Source organism: Sinohyriopsis cumingii, chromosome 12, assembly GCF_028554795.1.
Source record: "Sinohyriopsis cumingii isolate HCF-2022 chromosome 12, ASM2855479v2, whole genome shotgun sequence".
NCBI classification, from domain to species: domain Eukaryota; kingdom Metazoa; phylum Mollusca; class Bivalvia; order Unionida; family Unionidae; genus Sinohyriopsis; species Sinohyriopsis cumingii.
Genome location: NC_142972.1, coordinates 28,882,153 through 28,900,832, shown reverse-complemented (window position 1 = coordinate 28,900,832; position 18,680 = coordinate 28,882,153). Strand labels below are relative to the sequence as shown.

General features: G+C 34.2%; 1 protein-coding gene across 1 annotated transcript; it reads left to right on the top strand.

The window, feature by feature from the left end:
• Nucleotides 1–427: 427 nt before the first annotated feature.
• LOC149786160 (cornifelin homolog B-like) lies at nucleotides 428–16,534 on the top strand. The gene is made up of 4 exons (XM_089976510.1): nucleotides 428–451; nucleotides 13,394–13,564; nucleotides 14,687–14,826; nucleotides 15,659–16,534. Exons 2-4 carry the CDS (start codon nucleotides 13,420–13,422, stop codon nucleotides 15,749–15,751), a joined length of 378 nt encoding a protein of 125 aa, XP_089832636.1. The 5' UTR covers nucleotides 428–451; nucleotides 13,394–13,419; the 3' UTR covers nucleotides 15,752–16,534.
• Nucleotides 16,535–18,680: the final 2,146 nt, after the last annotated feature.

Sequence of the window (18,680 nt, the reverse complement as noted above, 5' to 3'; positions counted from 1 at the left end):
TAGTTCTCAACGGTTTGTGACGGAAAAGTCACTGTTGTATGTGTGAAGATGTCCACTTAATGTTATAGTACAGTTAGATTATTTAATATTAAATATCGACTGGACATAGCTTACCAGGTTTCTCTTTAGAATATTTACCCAACCCCAGTACTCTATGCACCCGTATTTATTCATCTAGTTTTTTTTTTTTTAAACAACCGGTATGGACCCAATAAATCAAACCCTGCACATGTGCTAAGTACTTTTGGAGTCGACAGTTCAAAGGAATGGATTGAATGTTGTTAATGGTTGTGATTGGTTATGTTTACTTTGCTTTTTTATTTAAAGACTTGCACCCAGATCTGCGCAAGTGAAGTATAATAAACCACACTCACATCTCCCTAAAGTATAAATCATCTTCAAATAGAGTAAAGTGTATTTTTAAGCAAGATTAGTCTTGAACGTCTCCAAGGTATGTGTTTAATATACATAGTTGATTTTAAGCAGTTATAACACTTTGGTTGCTGGCCCAATGAATCAAAATTCACATAGAGAATAAGACAAAATATTTGGAAATTTTGTTTAGTAAACACTGTTTATCACATAAATGAAACCTTAGTATTTTCTGTTACTTAAAGATAATGAATTTAATTTCCCCATAAATGTTTTGCTTGGGCTTTTCTTTCAATGGAATTTAAAATCTAGACTAGTGATCGATTTTCATAATGTACACCTGTTTGTACTATTTGTATACAATTATAATCGAATAAGTGATATTTTTATCCATTCTGTTAATGCTTATTATTTTTTAGTTTAACCGCTTCTATTTTTTATAGGTGATAGTACTTGAAAGCTTTATATAAAATAGTGGATTACAGTCTGTACTGCTTGTTGTCTATTGAGTATCAGCTACCGGGGTACGTCAGTTTTAATTAAATAAACAAACTTCCAACTTAAAGACTTAACCAGCCAGTTAGTGACCAAACAGCTGGTGGTATAATGTTTCATTTTTTTTTTTGAGTTGCTAATGTTTATTGCATAATGCTTACAATTTTGTTTGATTGAGGTTCTACGTTTCAGTCTACTAAAACAATTAAAGTTACAAACTTAGAGCTAGGAGTTTTAATGTGTATTGAATATTGTTTAATATATACGGTGTAATTCATTGTTTTTGGTTTTAGTTGTTTATGCTCCTAAATAGGGACACAGTGGTTTAGGAGTTTAACGAGCAAACTGTGGATATTACGGATATGGATATCTGGGATTCATCGAGAAAATCCAATGTAGTTGGTTTATGAGATGTGAAGAAATGCTTTGAAATTTTATATATTAGGCTGTAGTAAAAGAGCTAACTAAAAAGGACATACCTATTTAATCGTATGTGGTTGATCTGTAGTTAGATATTAATATTTACGTCCATATCAGACGTGAGAAAGGGGTAATTAATAAATATAAAATCACACTTGTGTACATAAACAAAACAAACAGTTACGAAGATGTCTTAGTCTAACGGATTTAATGCATCCCAAAGTTATCTCAAATTCTTCCACTCACAACAAAACGCGCATTCAGTTTTGTGTATATATCATTCGTCACTCGAGACAGTGTCATCATATCATATACTATCTTCCTAATAAAGCTACGTATTTACAAATTGGACCATCATACAAAATAAGTTTCGAAAGGTCAATCGAAGCAAAATGTAAATGTAAGTTTCTTCAGTTGCTCAAGGACTTTTTAATAAATAGTGGTTTGTTATAAAATACAATTTTGACATGTATAGCATAGAATAGAAGATTAAACACGAAGTAAACCTTCATAGCAGGTGTCCTGTGATGCATAACTTTCATACTACTGATTCTAATGGCTACGATGTCATCAACGTGTTATGCTAGCGACTTTATCTTTCTGTTTGTTCTCCAGAACGACATCCACACGGTCTTTTTGTTGAGGTATTTGCACAGTCTATTTAATAGCTGTTATTCAGTTTAAGGTAAGACAATTTAATTAATTAACATATCAACAACTTTCATTTCAAGTATATTTCGTTATTTTATTACTCTTAAAAGGGAGGTTGTTAAACTGACATGTTTATACTATATGATTTACAGAAGAGAATAATATCAATTGTATAATTTTACAGGTTGATTTTAATAAAAGCTTTTGACTCTGTCTCTTGGAGTTTTATACAGGAAGCGTTGTCATTCTATAGAAATGCAAACGGTATTTGTGACGCACATGGATTAGCGTCGCCGTTTATTTATGTTGGACGCGGTTGTGGTCAAGGAGATCCCCTTTCTCCTTATCTAGTTTTATTAGTGGAAGAAATGTTTGGAATTATGGTTCGTGACAATAATGACATTAAAGGTATATTCAACAGCCTCATTATCCTGATGACACATCGTTCCTATTAGATGAATCCGAGAATTCTTTGTATGCCTCAGTACAAACATTAGACGCATTAGCATCATTGTCGGGACTAAAGGTGAACATCAATAAAACAAAAGTTAAAAAGTAATGGTCATTCAAAAATTCACAGGCACAGATGTGAACAAATTTATAATTTTATTGGGTTTCAAATTCCTCTCTATTAGGGATTGAGTTATCTGTAAATACAGAAGACATTGTAGATATGAATTTAAAAAAAATCAAGATGTACAGAAACTGTTATGGGAATGGAATCGAAGAAAATTAACAACATATAGGAAAATTGTTGTTCTAAAATCAATGGCTTTATCTAAACTGACATATTTATTCTTAATGTTACCAAATCCAGCAGCAAGTATTCTAAAGAGAATCGAACAAATATTTTTTTTTTTAATTTATGTGGAAGAACGGTCGTGATAAAATAACTAGAACAACACTTAGGAATTAGCTAAACGGTGGATTATGCATGAAGCATCTAGCATCTTTTATCAGATCTTTAAAATCATCTTCGATAAAGCGTTTCGTGACTAATCATTCTGAATGGCAAAATATAATAGACTAATTTCTGGATAAATACGAATTGTCATATTACACATTTCTTCAATTAACTGATTTGCAAATATAGAGACTAACCAAAAATATTTTTGCAAGATTGTTTTGGACGGATGTTCTTTTAGTATGGGCAGAATTTATGACAATAGAAAAAGACAGAAACTTCCTTCAAATTTCGCATAAAGTTGAATAGAATTTTTTTTTTTTACGATTAAGAACAGACCCGTTTTGTACCGATCGGGACTGTCGAAGGGGGTAAAATTTATGTATCATTTCTAGGATGAACAAGGTTTTTACTTAACATATGAAGGATTTTGAGTCCTATATGATCTTTCATCCCAGACTACACAATATTACGGTAGTGTAAGTGCCATCAGACTATATCTAAAAATATTTAATTTGCAACATGAGAGAAAAAATCTGCACCCTCTTTTTCCTGAAGAATATTGGAGTTCTATTCAAAAATAAAAAAGATGCAGAAAGATGTACAATAATCTAATAAAGTCTTTATTACATTGTTCCAAAGTTCAAGAAACCTTTTTTTATTAGATTAAACATTCCTAAAGACAAAATTTGGTGTAATACCGTAGATTTGATTCGTATAAGATTACTTTGGATACAGAATTATGGAGGCTCCAGTTTAGAATCAACCATAACATACTGACTACAAACATTTTTCTATTCAAAATTGGTTTCGTAGCTGAAAAAAAGTGTTGTTTTTTTTCTTTAATAGTGGGAAGAATCGACGAAACATTTTTTTAGGCAGCTGTGTTGTAAAACATTTTTGGGGTAGGATTTTACATTTTTGTGGAGCTGAGATTAGATAGAATTTCTAGATTTCTGAAAATCTTATTTTGTTTGGAAATTTAAATGAATCTTGCCAGTCTAATTTTGTAAATCTGGTATTATTAATAGCAAAATATATTATATTTATATTGAACTATCAAAACTAAAACCAAACCTGCAATAGCTTTACAAATGATTTGATATTTCATTTTGAATCTAAAACAAATAAGTCTGACCTGGAAGATCCAAAGTACAAATGTTTTACTAAATGGAATCCTATAAAAACATATTTTAATGGGAATCAGAGTAATTGCTATGATAGTGGAACAAGGTGAATACTGAAAGTAATGTTGACTCGGGAAAATATAACCCTTTTTCTCTCACACCTTTTTCGTGCATGTATGCGGACAAGGATGCACATATATGCAAATTGATGTGAACATAGATAAATGTATGTATGCGTTTACGAACTTTTTTGTACACGAATATAACTGTTTATGCATACTCTCATATTTATTTCTTTACAATATAAATATGATCATACGCTTTAATATATTATCTTGAAATTATTTAATGCAAACTATTTCTTTTCTTTTTATAGTTTCTCTTTTTCACCCCTCTTACCTTTCATGTTCCTCTTCTGGTTTAAATAATATCCTAAGAAATATGTATTACATGTATGTAGCATTTATCTCTATGTCAATTTAAAAAATGTATATAAATGAATACACTGAACTGATGTACACAATTTGCTTTATAACACCTACATGTTATTAGAAATGAAAACAACACAAGATAGGTTATAATAATCCGTTTTGATGTACGATTAATATTGGTTTGCCTGGGAAATTTTTGCGAGTGTACCTTATATTGATCAGCGTCATACTTTACTGATGTCCGTGTTGTGTGGTTGATTTAAGATCGATAATGTAGGAATAACGAATCTTCATTAATCCTCAAACAGACAGCAATTGCGTGCGACTGTTCATTCATGTCATGGTAAAACATTTGCAAAGTATACCACTGAACAAAGTCGATATGATTTGTATTAATAATGAATACATATTCATACACGTATTATTTGCTTAACAAACTGAACAAGAACTCAAATTACCTCTAAGAAATCTTGTGGAAAAAGGTGAGAGGGAAGTAAACTATATGAAGACAAAAAATTGTTGATAGCGATGGCTTTATGTCGAGTATCCGACACATATTCTCTATTTATGTAATTTTGCCAACAAAGTGAGGCCAAGTAAACAGCATTCAATATTTGAACAACTCCCGTATAAACTTTCCTGTCTCAGGCAATAAACCGAGCTTAAGTCAATGATAAGACGTACTGCTTTCATTTATTATTCCCTTATGTAGTTAGTGCGTGTGTGTGTGTGTGTGTGTAGGCGATTGAGGGGGCGTTAAAGTTTCACTCACTGACTAAAGAAGACTTTATATATTCCATCTACGAATATGATATATATTATTATATATTTTACTTTTTTATTGTTTTTATATGACTTAGTGAGTATACATATATGTACCAGTAAGTGTTAGAGTATATATATATATATATATATATATATATATATATATATATATATATATATATATATATATATATACAATTGAGCACTTATTTCATTTTAGCTATCCAGGTAGGTCAGTTCTAAAAAAGATTTATTAAGTACTTAATTAGCCAATTAATAAGCCAATAGCTGGCGATATAATGTAATGTTTCCTTTTACTTTTTCAATATTCAGTGTTTAAAATAACGTTTAATGGATGGTGTTTACAAGCTCACTGAGTTACTAAGTTGAATGTGCTATAACAATGAGAATTAAGAACCTCATAGCTGCTTTTTTCATACTTATTGTCCAATTTTCAATGTATGCTGTTTAATGCATATTTTTAAGCTTTAGTTCATGGGGTTCTTAAAGAGGGACACAGTGGTCTAGAAGTTAGAAAGTGAAAGTTTGGATAGGAGGGTGTGGAGCTCTGGGATTATTCTAGAAAAAGTGTGTTGGTTGTGGGGTTATATACAATTTTTGTATCCCTTATTGCGGGGTGGGGATGGTTTTTATTTGCGAAAAGGTTAAGACTAAAAGTTTTGGTACTCACCCTGGAAAAATACGGTCCATGCTACTGAGTTTGTAAACTTTTTATGGTAAACAGTACCTATTTTATACATCCGTGTCTTAATGGTTTCACTAAATAGAAACGAAATGCCTTAGCAGTGACTTCATTGAACTCATGCATATAAAATCATGTGGAACGTACACATGAACGTTAGAAACAAACACACAAATGAGTTAGAGGAATTAAATTCACTAACATCACCAAAGCCTCTATCAGCAATTGCATCAGCTAAAATAAACAAGATAATCAACAAGATAAATGTACAGCAGAATGAGGAATGTATATTGTTGAAAGAATTTTAGTCAAAGCATATAACCCAATCTCAATTAAGGAAGGAAACCATTTGATTTTAAATGTATTTAAAGTGTTGAACCAATAAAAAAAGGCTTGTGTAGACGTATTGATGATAAAAAATTCAAAAGGTGCCGTGTAATGGACAACATGTATTATGACCCACCATTGGAAAGAGTTTGCAACGGCAATCATATTAATCATATCAGCCGTTCTGCTACATTTAGACACAGACCAATAATAGTAGCCTTGCGTGATTATCAGGATGTTGAAGTGATATTATCAAATGCTTTAAAACTGAAAGACACCGAACTTGGCATTAAAGGCGATTATCCACAAGAAATTACAGACGCTCGGAAATCGTTGATCAGTGAGCTAGAACTACTGAAAACCAAGTATCCACCATCAAAAGTTACCAATAAGTTCCTGGCGAAATTAACCGTCAATGGTGAAGCAAAGATATTCTTCTAGATTGGAATCAACTTATTAGAAGAAGCAGACTGAACAGCATATACGTGTCCCACGGTCCTTTGCTAACTACCAAGGACGAGAAAGAGTCAAAAAGCGCACAAACCTCACAGGTCGTTGATATAAATTATGAAACAATGACGTTAGAGAAGATAATGACGACAAACAAAAAACTGTTGCACCTAGAACCGTTTTAACCTCAGATGTCCAATCTGAAGACATAATTGTGGAAAGTAATGATGACTTGCATCAGACGACACCACTAATTATCACAGATTTGAAAGAAATGGCATTCGGAACTATACGGTCCAAAGAACCGGTATAACGTACAGAAAAACCACCAGAGAAAGAAACTACAGAACCTTCCGATAAACCACCAGAGAATTCAGACGGTGAGTCAGACCGTTGTGTCTCTATTACCATTTTGGAGTATACGGAGTGTTTAAAGGACGATCGTAGTGATGTTTCCTCATGAATGTCAAATAAAACTCAAAACTGGGGTATATACAGTCTGTGAAAGAAAGATATCGAATGCGCATCTTTAAATGATTGCTGTCTTAAACGTAAACATTTTACACTTGTTTCTGTGAACTGATCCAAAAATATAATAATTCCAATTTTTATACACGAAAAGGATTTTCCGCAATACAATTGGCTGTAAACGGTCACGTAATACTGATCTGGACTTTTTTTTAAACATCGATAAATTCTGGGACTACTTTCGGTTTTTTTTTACTGTTTACTTTTTCAAATATTCTTTGATTGAAATGCATTGTTTACAATTTGGCGTTCGTCCGCTACATAGTCGCGCAAAATGGCCGATTACGGTGATTTTTCACTGCAATTTTCTGCGGAGTTTTTTGAACCATCAGATGACAAAGAGTTAAAAGAAATAATAGCAGTGATTGGAGCAGATCAAAATGGATTTGACTATAATGTGATGGATGTTACAAACGCTGAAATTGAAACAGAACAATAGAGATTGATAAATTCCCTCACATGGCACACAATGACCTCAGATGACTTAAAAGCTATTGAAATAAATCAACACTTAAAGGCTACTAAACGAAACACAAAATGGGTTATTGGTGTCTTCAATGGTAATTTTTTAAAAACTTTTTATTTTAATTTTGTTATTTAAAAAAGGTGAAACGTGTGTGGATGTTGGTGGCTTGGTGAATATGACCACTTACATAAAAATAAAAACAAATATTTATGAGAAAATTATTCAAAGACTGAATAAAGTTTTAAAACGGTATAACTACCATCTCCACCAAAGTGACTTAACACCATTGCAAAATGTACATAATAATCCATAAAGATGATTGTTTTGCTAATTTAAATTATTTTGGATGTGTAGTCCAGCAATCCAGCACTCAACTATGCAACCAAACAAAATATATGGCCGGTTTTGCGAGCAACTCTACATTTAACAACTGCACATTGAATTTCACATTAGATAGCTGAAAGGGTATTGTTAAGCATTAACGCTGATGAAAAAGATATAAAATGTTGTCCCTGTATAGGACATACTATAATTAAAAAAGAGAATATTTTTTTTATATGAAAAGAAATGTGCTGACACTACATGTAGTCATTGCCTAAGATGTAAAGTATGAAGTTGCCGAATAAACCTAACTGTGAGAGTAGTTACATTTCATTTGACATTAGATCACTGAACGGGTCTTCACAAATATTAACGCTGTTGAGAATGATATACAATGTTATTTCTATATACAATTTATTTAATTGTTACCTTTGTTAGTAAGGGATAGCATCATCTTGTTCATATTTCCATGTTGTTCATTGACAAAATCCATTATGATTTTAGGTTTGATTGGAAATTTAATCCAGCACACAAGTTCATTCCGTATCAGCTGTTATTACGTAAGGTCATGGTCATCTGACGTAGCAGATGGGACTGACTAAAACTGAACAAGAATGTTGTAAATAATAATAATAATGAGGACCTTGTATAGCGCCTAATCTTTAGAAGCTCTAAGCGCTTTAAAACATTAGACAACACATATAAGATAAACATATAATGATATGATTACAAAAACAAACACCACGAAATTAGAAAACTTTAAAAAAGACATGCTGAGAATATTTAAGGTAGGAAACATTATTAGGTCTTTAAGTTTGTTCTTGCAGTCGAAATAAGTGAGTTTTGAGAGCTCTCTTGAATGTGATCACTGTGTCTTTGTGTCTAAGTTCAGTGGGCAATTCATTCCACGTTGCTGGGCCCTGGTATGCAAAAGAACGCTGTCCATATGACTTTGTTTTCATAGTGGGAAAAATGAGTATACGATTGTCAGAAGAGGAGCGTAAGTACCTTGCTGGTGTGTACACATGGGTGAGGTCAGATAGGTATGTTGGACTAGAGTCCGACAGTGAAACGTAGCACAGAGAACAAATTCTGTGTTTGATTCTGAATCGAATGGATAGCCAGTGTAGGGTACAGAGCAGCGGGGAGGTGTGCTCTGATCGTTGTACTCTAAGTATGATCCGAGCAGCTGTGTTTTGAACTTTTTGAAGATTCTGGAGCAGATATGAGATGAATCAAACATAATTGAGTTACAATAGTCCAGTCTTGAAAGTACTAAACACAAGTGTTTCAGTGGCATCAACTGAAAGATATTTGCGAATTGAGCTGATGCGTCTCAGCTGAAGATATGCAGAAGACGGCGAAGTAATATATCATGATCTATTGTGTCAAATGCTGCAGACAAATCAAGGAGGGTGAGGTCTGTAATCTTTCCGCTATCCAACGCAGAGAGAATGTCATTAACTACTTTTAGAAGAGTAGTTTCAGTGCTGTGGCAAGGGCGATATGCAGATTGTACATTGCTAAAAAGACTGTTTGAATTCAGATGAGATACAATCTGGGATAGAACAACCTTTTCTAAGATTTTTGATATGAATGGGAGATTAGAAACTGGGCGGTAGTTCTTTAAATCGTTATGGTCAAGTGCTGGTTTCTTCAGCAGAGGCATAACAATGGCAGTTTTGAAAACAGATGGGGATTGCCCCGGATGAGAGAGAGGTATTAATAACATCAGTTTGTGAAGGCAATACTGGATCTAAGCACTCAAACAGCATTGATGTTGGAATTGGACCAAGTTCACATGAATTTGGTGCACTCTTCACCATAGAGACAGGGTCAAATGCTGCTAATGGTTGCCGCTCAGATTCTGTATCCCAACTGTATGGTGACGACGAGTCAATTGAAATTGTGGTGTGAAGCTTATCTCTAATGGTTTGTACTTTGTCACGGAAGAAATTTGCAAACATGTCCGGAAGGTCGACTGGAGAGAAGGTAGCTGGAAGTGGTGTAGATTTGTTCCTTGGCATTAGCTTCTTAGTAATCTCGAAGAGCTCTTTGCAGCTGGAACTTTCCATGATCTTAGTAGTGTAGTAGGCTGATTTCGCTGCATGGACTATATTTGTGATATTCTTCTTAGAGGCTTCATAGATTTGCTTATGAATAGTGAGTCTGGTGGAAAGCCAAAGCCTCTCAGCTTTACGGCGGTCTCTTTTAGCAGCGCAAAGCTGGTCCCTAACACTGCTATACCATGGAGAACACTTCTGAATTGATAATCTGCACTTGGTAGCTGGTGCATGTTTGTCAAGCAATGAACGCAGGCAGTTATCGAGTTGTTCTGCGGTAGGAGGTAAGCAAGTTGTTAAGTTAGCTTGGATGTCATGCATTAGTTTGGTTCTATTTATCATACAGAGGTTTCTCTTAGTAGCAGATAAAGGTGGAGGGTTAGGGACTGATACGTCAAGATGGCATATAACGCAGAGGTGATCTGTTGCAAGGTCATGGGATATCAGGGAGGACCGTAGAATGTTATCATCAGGTCTATGAAGAATCAAATCTAAAATGTGACTGTGTTTATGGGTGGGTTGGTTAACTGACTGTTTCAGGTTGAAAACATTAATGGTATCGATGAAGTTTGATGTATTTGGGTTTCCGGGGCAGTCAAAGTGAAAGTTGAAATCTCCAAGAATAACCAGGTTGCCACCTATCGAATTTCCATAGTTCAGAAGATTCGGAAACTTCTCCAAAAAGAGAGAGTCAGCCTGCTTGTTTTTTAAATGAACTAAATGTGTTGAAACCATCGATAGCCTATGCCTAAGATGTGAAGTCTGAAGTTTCTGAATAAACGTAACGGTGACAGTAGCCAATATGTTCGTGTGATTCTGTACAGGTTATGTATTATTTGGCGATGTGAAGCGGCGAATGAAAGGAAAGTACGCGCTACTTAAGTTGGAATGAATTGTTGATGGAATAAGTTGATTTGACGAAGAAAGGACGCAACTGGAATTATAAAGATTAAATGATCATGGTTGGGTATTTATCGATGTGTAAACTTTACCTAATCACTCACAAATTTAACATAAAGTCATTCGAACTTCATTTAATGTTTTTATCTCTTACAACTTTTGTACATTCAGTGCAAGATATTGTACTCTACCAAATCAACGTTACATTTATTTACCCAGAATGATCTCACATTACGTCCGAATGTTTATTCTTGTTATGATTGAAAATGTTGATCTATGCTGTGATTTGTATCTCCAAATGTTAGTAACGTTGTCTTACGGTATTTTAGAAGTTGAGGTATTCTCATATACCACATATGTGTGGCCTGAGATTTACTTTTATTAATAAATGTTTAGTTCTCTTCTGTTCTGTTCGACAATAGTTTGTCCAATCTTAAAAATGGTTACCTACAAACGTTTAACTCATATATATTATTTATCGGATATTCTACAAAGTCAATGGCAATCAATGAGTAAATTAATTTATTCTAACTATTGTGTCCAAACAATCTCTGACGATATGAATAACATGTTATGGAATTAACTCGCTTTCAAGCAGAAATGTGTATGTTTAAGATTATACCGATTTATTGGGGAAATGATCTAGGCTCTAGAATGTTAGTGGCATAAATTTTCCTAACAAATTTGCATTAGTTAAAAAAAGAAATAATGTGGAACGTGGCCAAACCTTTCGATCTATATTTTTTTAAAACAATAGATTCTTGTATTGGTTATTCGGATTTATAGGCAAAGTCTCTTTATTGTACCTACGAGTGTACGATCTTAACCTATGTAACAGAAAAAAGCAAAACCAAAACGTTCAATAACCTCAGCAAACAATTTATTTCCGTAGCATATAAAGTGAATATTTAAAAGGAACTTACTGTATTGTAAATTAAAACCCAAATAATCCTAAATGTTCTATCACAAGTCCAAAAGCATAGACTGTTCGGAATGAATTCCAATAATCCTGAATGTGCTGATGTACCAATTATCTTTCTGTATCATAATGATATAATCTGGAATGTATGTGAATGCGTCTTCAATAATCCCAAATCAGTGTTGTAGTCCAAAGAGTCCGTATCACTCTGAAATTCCAATGAATAATTTCAATAAACTATTCCTCTCAAATTATATCTGAACACAACTAAAAGTGTTAACACACTGATATTAAAACAGGAATGAAGAATTATTTACCTTGTTCTTTGTATACAGAATGTCAGCTGACCTCTAACACAGCAAAATGCTCTGGATGTGCTTCTTTTTTAATGGAAAATTTCATTAAATATTGTCAACAAGTTTGCTTCCAGAACATTCTACGGTCATAATCAATGCTAGGTCTTACTCGGGTAGGCACGAAATATACATTCAATCACGGATAAAGGTCATGCACACAATATCAACTGTGTACAAATAAACACTTATTATAAAACAATAAACAAATACTTAAACAACTATCTATGTGATGTGATCTGATGTTATGTGGTATACCAGATAAGTAAATTTTATCACAACATATTGTATATAAAAATAGTGAAAGCATTTATCGAAAATCACGTTTTTGTTTGCATACAATGAAATCAATTTAAGAAAATATCTATGTCTTTGGAAATAAGACTCCGTCTACAATTACTTAGTTTAGAACGATTGCATCTGCATACAGTGTATGCCCTTCTTAAGGAATATGAACAGAATAACACGATATTAAAGCATTCACTGCATTGCCTACAGTTTAGATTGTCAGTCGGGTTATGGCTGCATAAAGATATTATCAAGTCAGCAAATAAAGTCTGAATCTGTGGTCTAACCCTGATTAGTCACAATCTGACTATTTAAAAGGCCATATTTATGAACAGATCTTGCTCACAGTAAAGAGGCATGTGGTCCACATCGGGTAAAATCTTAATCTAGTTAGATATAATTCTGACTATTTGAGAAGCCATATATCTAAACAGATCTTGCTCCTATTGTAGATGCAAAGTTGCATTATTCCGAGTTCAAAACGTGTGATTTCAGAAGCATTTCTACATAGGTTCCCACTGTTTTCTAAAGAATATCACAAAAAGACGCAATAAATCTGATTATATGAATAAGGATTAAACATTTTATGTTTAGGGTGTAATAGATATCATATTTTGAAAGAAAATACGGTTATTAATTTTAGAATTTCGCTTCATTTTTGCTGTATAGGGTTTTTAAATATACTGTAACGTCAATCCTGTGTCATGTCTAGTTGTTACCATGCAGTAGTCTTGTGGTAAAAATAATCATTTCTAATGTATGACAAAGATATGCTCACACGAGAACCTCAGCCGAAGCTTTCGTCTGCATTTTGTCCCACAACCTGATGAAGTGAGTTTCTAATGCAAATACAATTGATTAAAACCCATGCATAAAATCAGGCATTTTTATCAAACATTTGTTTTTAAAGGAAACATCTGTAGAAGACACCCAAGGATGAATCAAATAAGCAACCAGGTAAACACGACAGTTATCATAAATCAGCCCGTTGCACAGGGTCCAAAGTTATTAGTTGGGAGCAGGAATGGAATCAGGGACTGGACGACCGGACTCTGTGGATGCTTCGAGGATTGCGGGTCGAGTGAGTGCCTTTATGATGTAGAACTGTCAATATGTTTGAGAATGTTAGAGCGTTGATCAATCCCTAGGGCAAGGCAAATGAGGCAACCATCTTGGGCCCCGCACTTTCAGGAAATCAACGCCGCAATGCAATTTTAATGCTTGACGCCCGGCTCATCGCTTGCTGCATCGGGGCCCCGCATGCTGCCTTGGGCCCCGTACATCCTAGGGCCGGGCCTGGCGTTGATGAGGATTTGACGGTTGTGGATACGTTTTATCGACTCGAAGAAAATGTTCAAGATTTTGTTAGAAATAATATTAAAATGTAATTTTCTGTGGTACTACGTAAGAATTAATCTCACGACGTTTAAATAGCGTCAGCTCTTCCGATACGTGTCTTTAATTCTGCTTGAAGTAGACGTGATGTTCATTGATCCAATCAGCAAGCACGCTGCATTGTAAAGTATATTACAATATATCCAGTTATGTTAACAGAGGTATAATTAAAAAGATTATATCTTAAAGTACGAATGTCAATTGTTGCTCACATGAGCCCTTCTCAGATCGATAGTATATTAGTCATACTTCATACATGCAGGCTAACATAAATAGTGATATCAATTCATCGAGCCACTGATTAATAACGTCATTTTTGATCACTCATTTCTCGGCTTCCATTCATCGTATTACCGTTGAATTAATGATTTGGTATGGTGCTTTACGGCACATCAACACAAATAGGCTATTTAATGCTGAGGCAATTTGAGTAAAGTGCCTTACCCTGGGACACACCATGGTAACTGACCCAGGCTTGACCGATGCTAGGATTCGGACCCGCTCCCTTTCGGTGGCGAGTTCAGCCCGATAACTAAAAAGCCACCCCGTCTCCCCATTTTATTTAATAAGCCATTATGATATAGAAAAATTACTAGATATTGTCAGAACTGTTTATCAAATAAAATAATTATATGTAGGAAAACGAAGTTTGTTAAAGCCTTCTTATTTAAGAATACTGCTTATTTTCAATATCTCTCTTCACTGCATGTGACTGTCATATCGATTAATTCTCGATACATTTTGATATGGGTTCTGAAACGATGTATATTACTAAATTAGTAAAGGGTGGTCTATATTATTATTTCAGTGGTGAAGACCTGCTGTTGCATGGAATGGACGATACTTGAGCTGTCCAGTCGCCTAGGTGACTGTATGTGCATGCCTTATTGTATCCCTGGTGCTCTTTTAGCAATGAGAACCCGGACTCGGACCCTAGGGGACATTAGTGTGAGTATCTACTTAATAAAACATGTATAAGGTGGACAAAGTACAGTTGGACATTCGATTTGTATGATTCAGCGAATAATATAATACAATTTGAATCAAAACAAAAGCTGCTACAGCGATTTTCTAATTGATGTCTATGATTTTGATACCACTGAGTTACATTGACGTTGTTCCGCTGTGCTTGATTTATACATATTAATGAGATTATACCAATAACAACATGACATGCGCGTTTCTTTCCACTTCCTTCTGCCAGACAGTGATACTTGACATATATTTCACTATTCTCGTTTCCCTTCTTGGATACTTTAACACGGAGATTTTGTTAATGATTTCCTTAGCATGTGAAATTCTAAACACTCCGATATGATTTTTGTGATTTTATTGCTTAACGTTGAAATAACTTAGGGTTTATTTCAAGATTTTCATTACGTGAGCAATTATACTTGCACAAACTGGTAAAGTTTGCTTTATATCCTCTACACTAAATTAAGGTAGAATTTTAGAAAAATAATGGATCATGTCAACTTTATCTGTCAAATACTTTGATGGTATTTACGTGTTCATATATTGCTAGCATCATTAGTTAGACCGACATTCGTTCTTATTAAAATCAGTTATTCGTTCCTTTCGTACAGCCATCATTCAATTGCAGTTTTATGAATAATGCCCACAGATAAATAGTTACATAAATGGAGTTTATTTAAGTAAGCTGAGAAATCCTATATTATGTGGTCGTGCAGTCATTAAATGGAAGATATAGGTGCTCTAGTGCCAGATATCACATATCTTCCTATTTCATGAGTCTGAAATAAAACAAATTTTCTTGCAGGGCTCTATCTGCGGTGATTGGTTTGCTGTGTACTATTGCACGCCGTTAGCAATTTGCCAGATGGAGCGAGAGCTGAAGGCAATGGGGCTATAGAACACAAGTGTGAAGCCAGTATGACGTGCAGTGTGACCTAATTGTGACAGCAATGTGCAACAATTATCTAATATTAGAAAATAAACTTTGCGTTTCGTGCTTCTATTAATTTGTATCGTAATCGATGACAGACTTTCTCAATCGTCACAAAAGACTGTATTAAATGTGTTACATCCGTTGCTAAACGTACATATGTAACAGAGTTAAGCAACAGTGTTAGATATACATAAACTCCCCTACGGACCGTTTGGTCGGTAAAGAGCTTTCTGTGTGTGTTAGACCATTAGGCATTATTTGCATAGTTTGATAAGATATATGATTTAAAATATCTGCAATTAAATGTTAGTGGTCTTAATAAAGGTTACATGCTTTTCTTACAAATGTTCATATTTAATTCAATGTTTTATCTCGTGTCTTTCCTGTTGATTTGCAGTTGAATTTTCCGCAGAATAGATTTTATGGTATTTGGATATGTCATTTGAATTCTGGAACACGCATAATAATCTTCCATTGAATCTTTGTTTGGTCCTTGTAGATGGGACAGATTTTCTTTATTCAGCAATTTACTAGCAACAAAAAAGTGTGAAAGACGCGAAATTTCATTTACACCATAAAACTGATGCGACAAGGGTAAAGAGCCATGTGTTTTAGGCTTTGAGATACCGTACCACAAATTCCAATGAAATGGACACGGGAACAATGTATATTTAGTATTAAAATACATTTAAGTATCTAGAGATGCGTCACACTGTTTCTGTATTAAATAAAATTATTTGGCTGATGGTCTTGTTGTTATGTTGATATTTGCCATTCAAATAGGGAAATGAAAAGAATGTTATGTGATCAACAAGAAGTTCCAGTATATTTGATTGACAGTGGGGTTGACATCGATAAACGTATGCTTGCATATATTGTTCGCGCCTCGCAAAAACTGTATATACCTATTTTGAAAAATAAATCTATTGTTTTAATGTCGATGCTATTCCAGGGAAATATGTTATTTTTTTGGTTTTGATTGATTTTCATTTCTCTGATCATGAGCTGGAAGACAAACTGCAAAAGAAGAATATGTACCGACACGACAACCAATGTAAATAATGAAGTAAAACCCTTTTGACGCACGGATTATTGATCGGAGTTCAGCTGAACTCAACAAGAGTCACGATCATGGCAATTCTTGGCTCAGTAGTAATTTCTGTCATTAATCAATCAAGGTGCATAGCTCCTGCAAGCATCTCCACTAACTATTGTTGCTACTGTTCTTAAGGACCATGGTTTTACTTAGAGATTGCTACTGAAATTTTTTCTGTACTTGTAAATTCAGAAAGACATATTTTTGTTTAATTATGCATGATATTAGGCATGCATGCATAATCACTTAATTAAAATAAGTGACGCTATGAGGATCAACTCGCTAGTTGATGATTCTTATCAAACTGACCATGCCGTTTTGAACGTGGTGTTAAAGAGGCTGTCAGCCTACAACACACCTGTTTCAATTGCAACAAGAAACGAGCTTATTGTGGTATTACTCTGCGAGGAGGTGAAGCTACCGGTAGCTGCTATTGGTGTTAATAGTTCATGTCATTTAAGTACTATGTATTCTAGATTTCGTTCACAATTGTAAACGTTACAACCGCTCCTATCCCTTGTAGAAACGTTTCAAAATTGACACACTTACCCAATACAACATTTGTTTAACAAAAACAAATATGCATGGCAAATTACATAATTTATTAATAAAAGCAGCTTTCTGTAGTTTGATTCTCATTATCTCTTCGAAGCTTAAGTTTCTTTGTTTAATCATATGTTAACTTAAAGTAGAGCTTGTTTTATACTTGCTAACATATAAGAATACTGAAGGAGCGACTACTACTAATTTTACTACCAATGATAATAATAATAATAATAATAATAATAATACGATAGTGCACATGATGAGACTATATTCGTTTTGACGATATTCATTTTGATGATATCATTAATGATACTGATGATGACGACGATGATGATTTAGTATTTGTGACAAGATGTAAAGTTTTACCACTTATTTTCCTGCTGACACGGTTTTGTAAAGGTCATTGTCTGTTATTCAAACAAATGTTATGACGCTGAAAATAATCCATTGCATCACTGTTCCAAATCAGTGCCTTCAACGGAGAAACCGAGAGACTACTCGCATAACCCATTTAGGCAAGCAGCAATATGCGCTACCTCAATAGTTAGATCAGTAGACATAAGTGGTAAACCAGTAGTCTTTCTGTTGACAGCTAACATGTCAATTCGACTGCAGTTCCTCCATCAGGTTAAATGGGGAGCTACCGGTCTTTCAAGAAGGGAAATAACAACTCACTATATGATTAGGTTCACACCCTTCAAGGCAGTGTTAGTTAATTTCATTGGAATGTTTTTTTGCAAATGCATTTAAACTTTGAGTGCAAACATTCCCACATCAATTAAAGATACAAATAAAAAGGTCAAATCTGATAAATGTTTAGAAAACGACCCTAATAATAAACGTATCGTTTTGTTTGGATTCGTGTTTTACCTTTGTGTACCTGTAATACAAATTAGCAACATTAGTACCTGGACAGATGTCTCTGCTATCTTTATGAGTGTATAATTAACAAATTACCCACATCAAACTCAACCAATGCTGAAATCTATCAGTACAATATATTTGGGGACATCGCGTCATCTATGCCTTTCTTGGATGAAGTAATTCAAGAGTGAGGAATTAAGCTCGGATTCCATTGCTGGGGAATTATGGATATTCTAAGGGGAAAATATCCTAGTTCTAGGAAAACTAGCGATAGAAGCGCCGAACGTTCTTAACATTACATTTCTGAAGGTCTTTGCTTTAAAGTACCGTGCAGTTGCACCCTTGCAAGTATTAGCTGCTTATTTAAATCACTCTGTCTGTATTTTC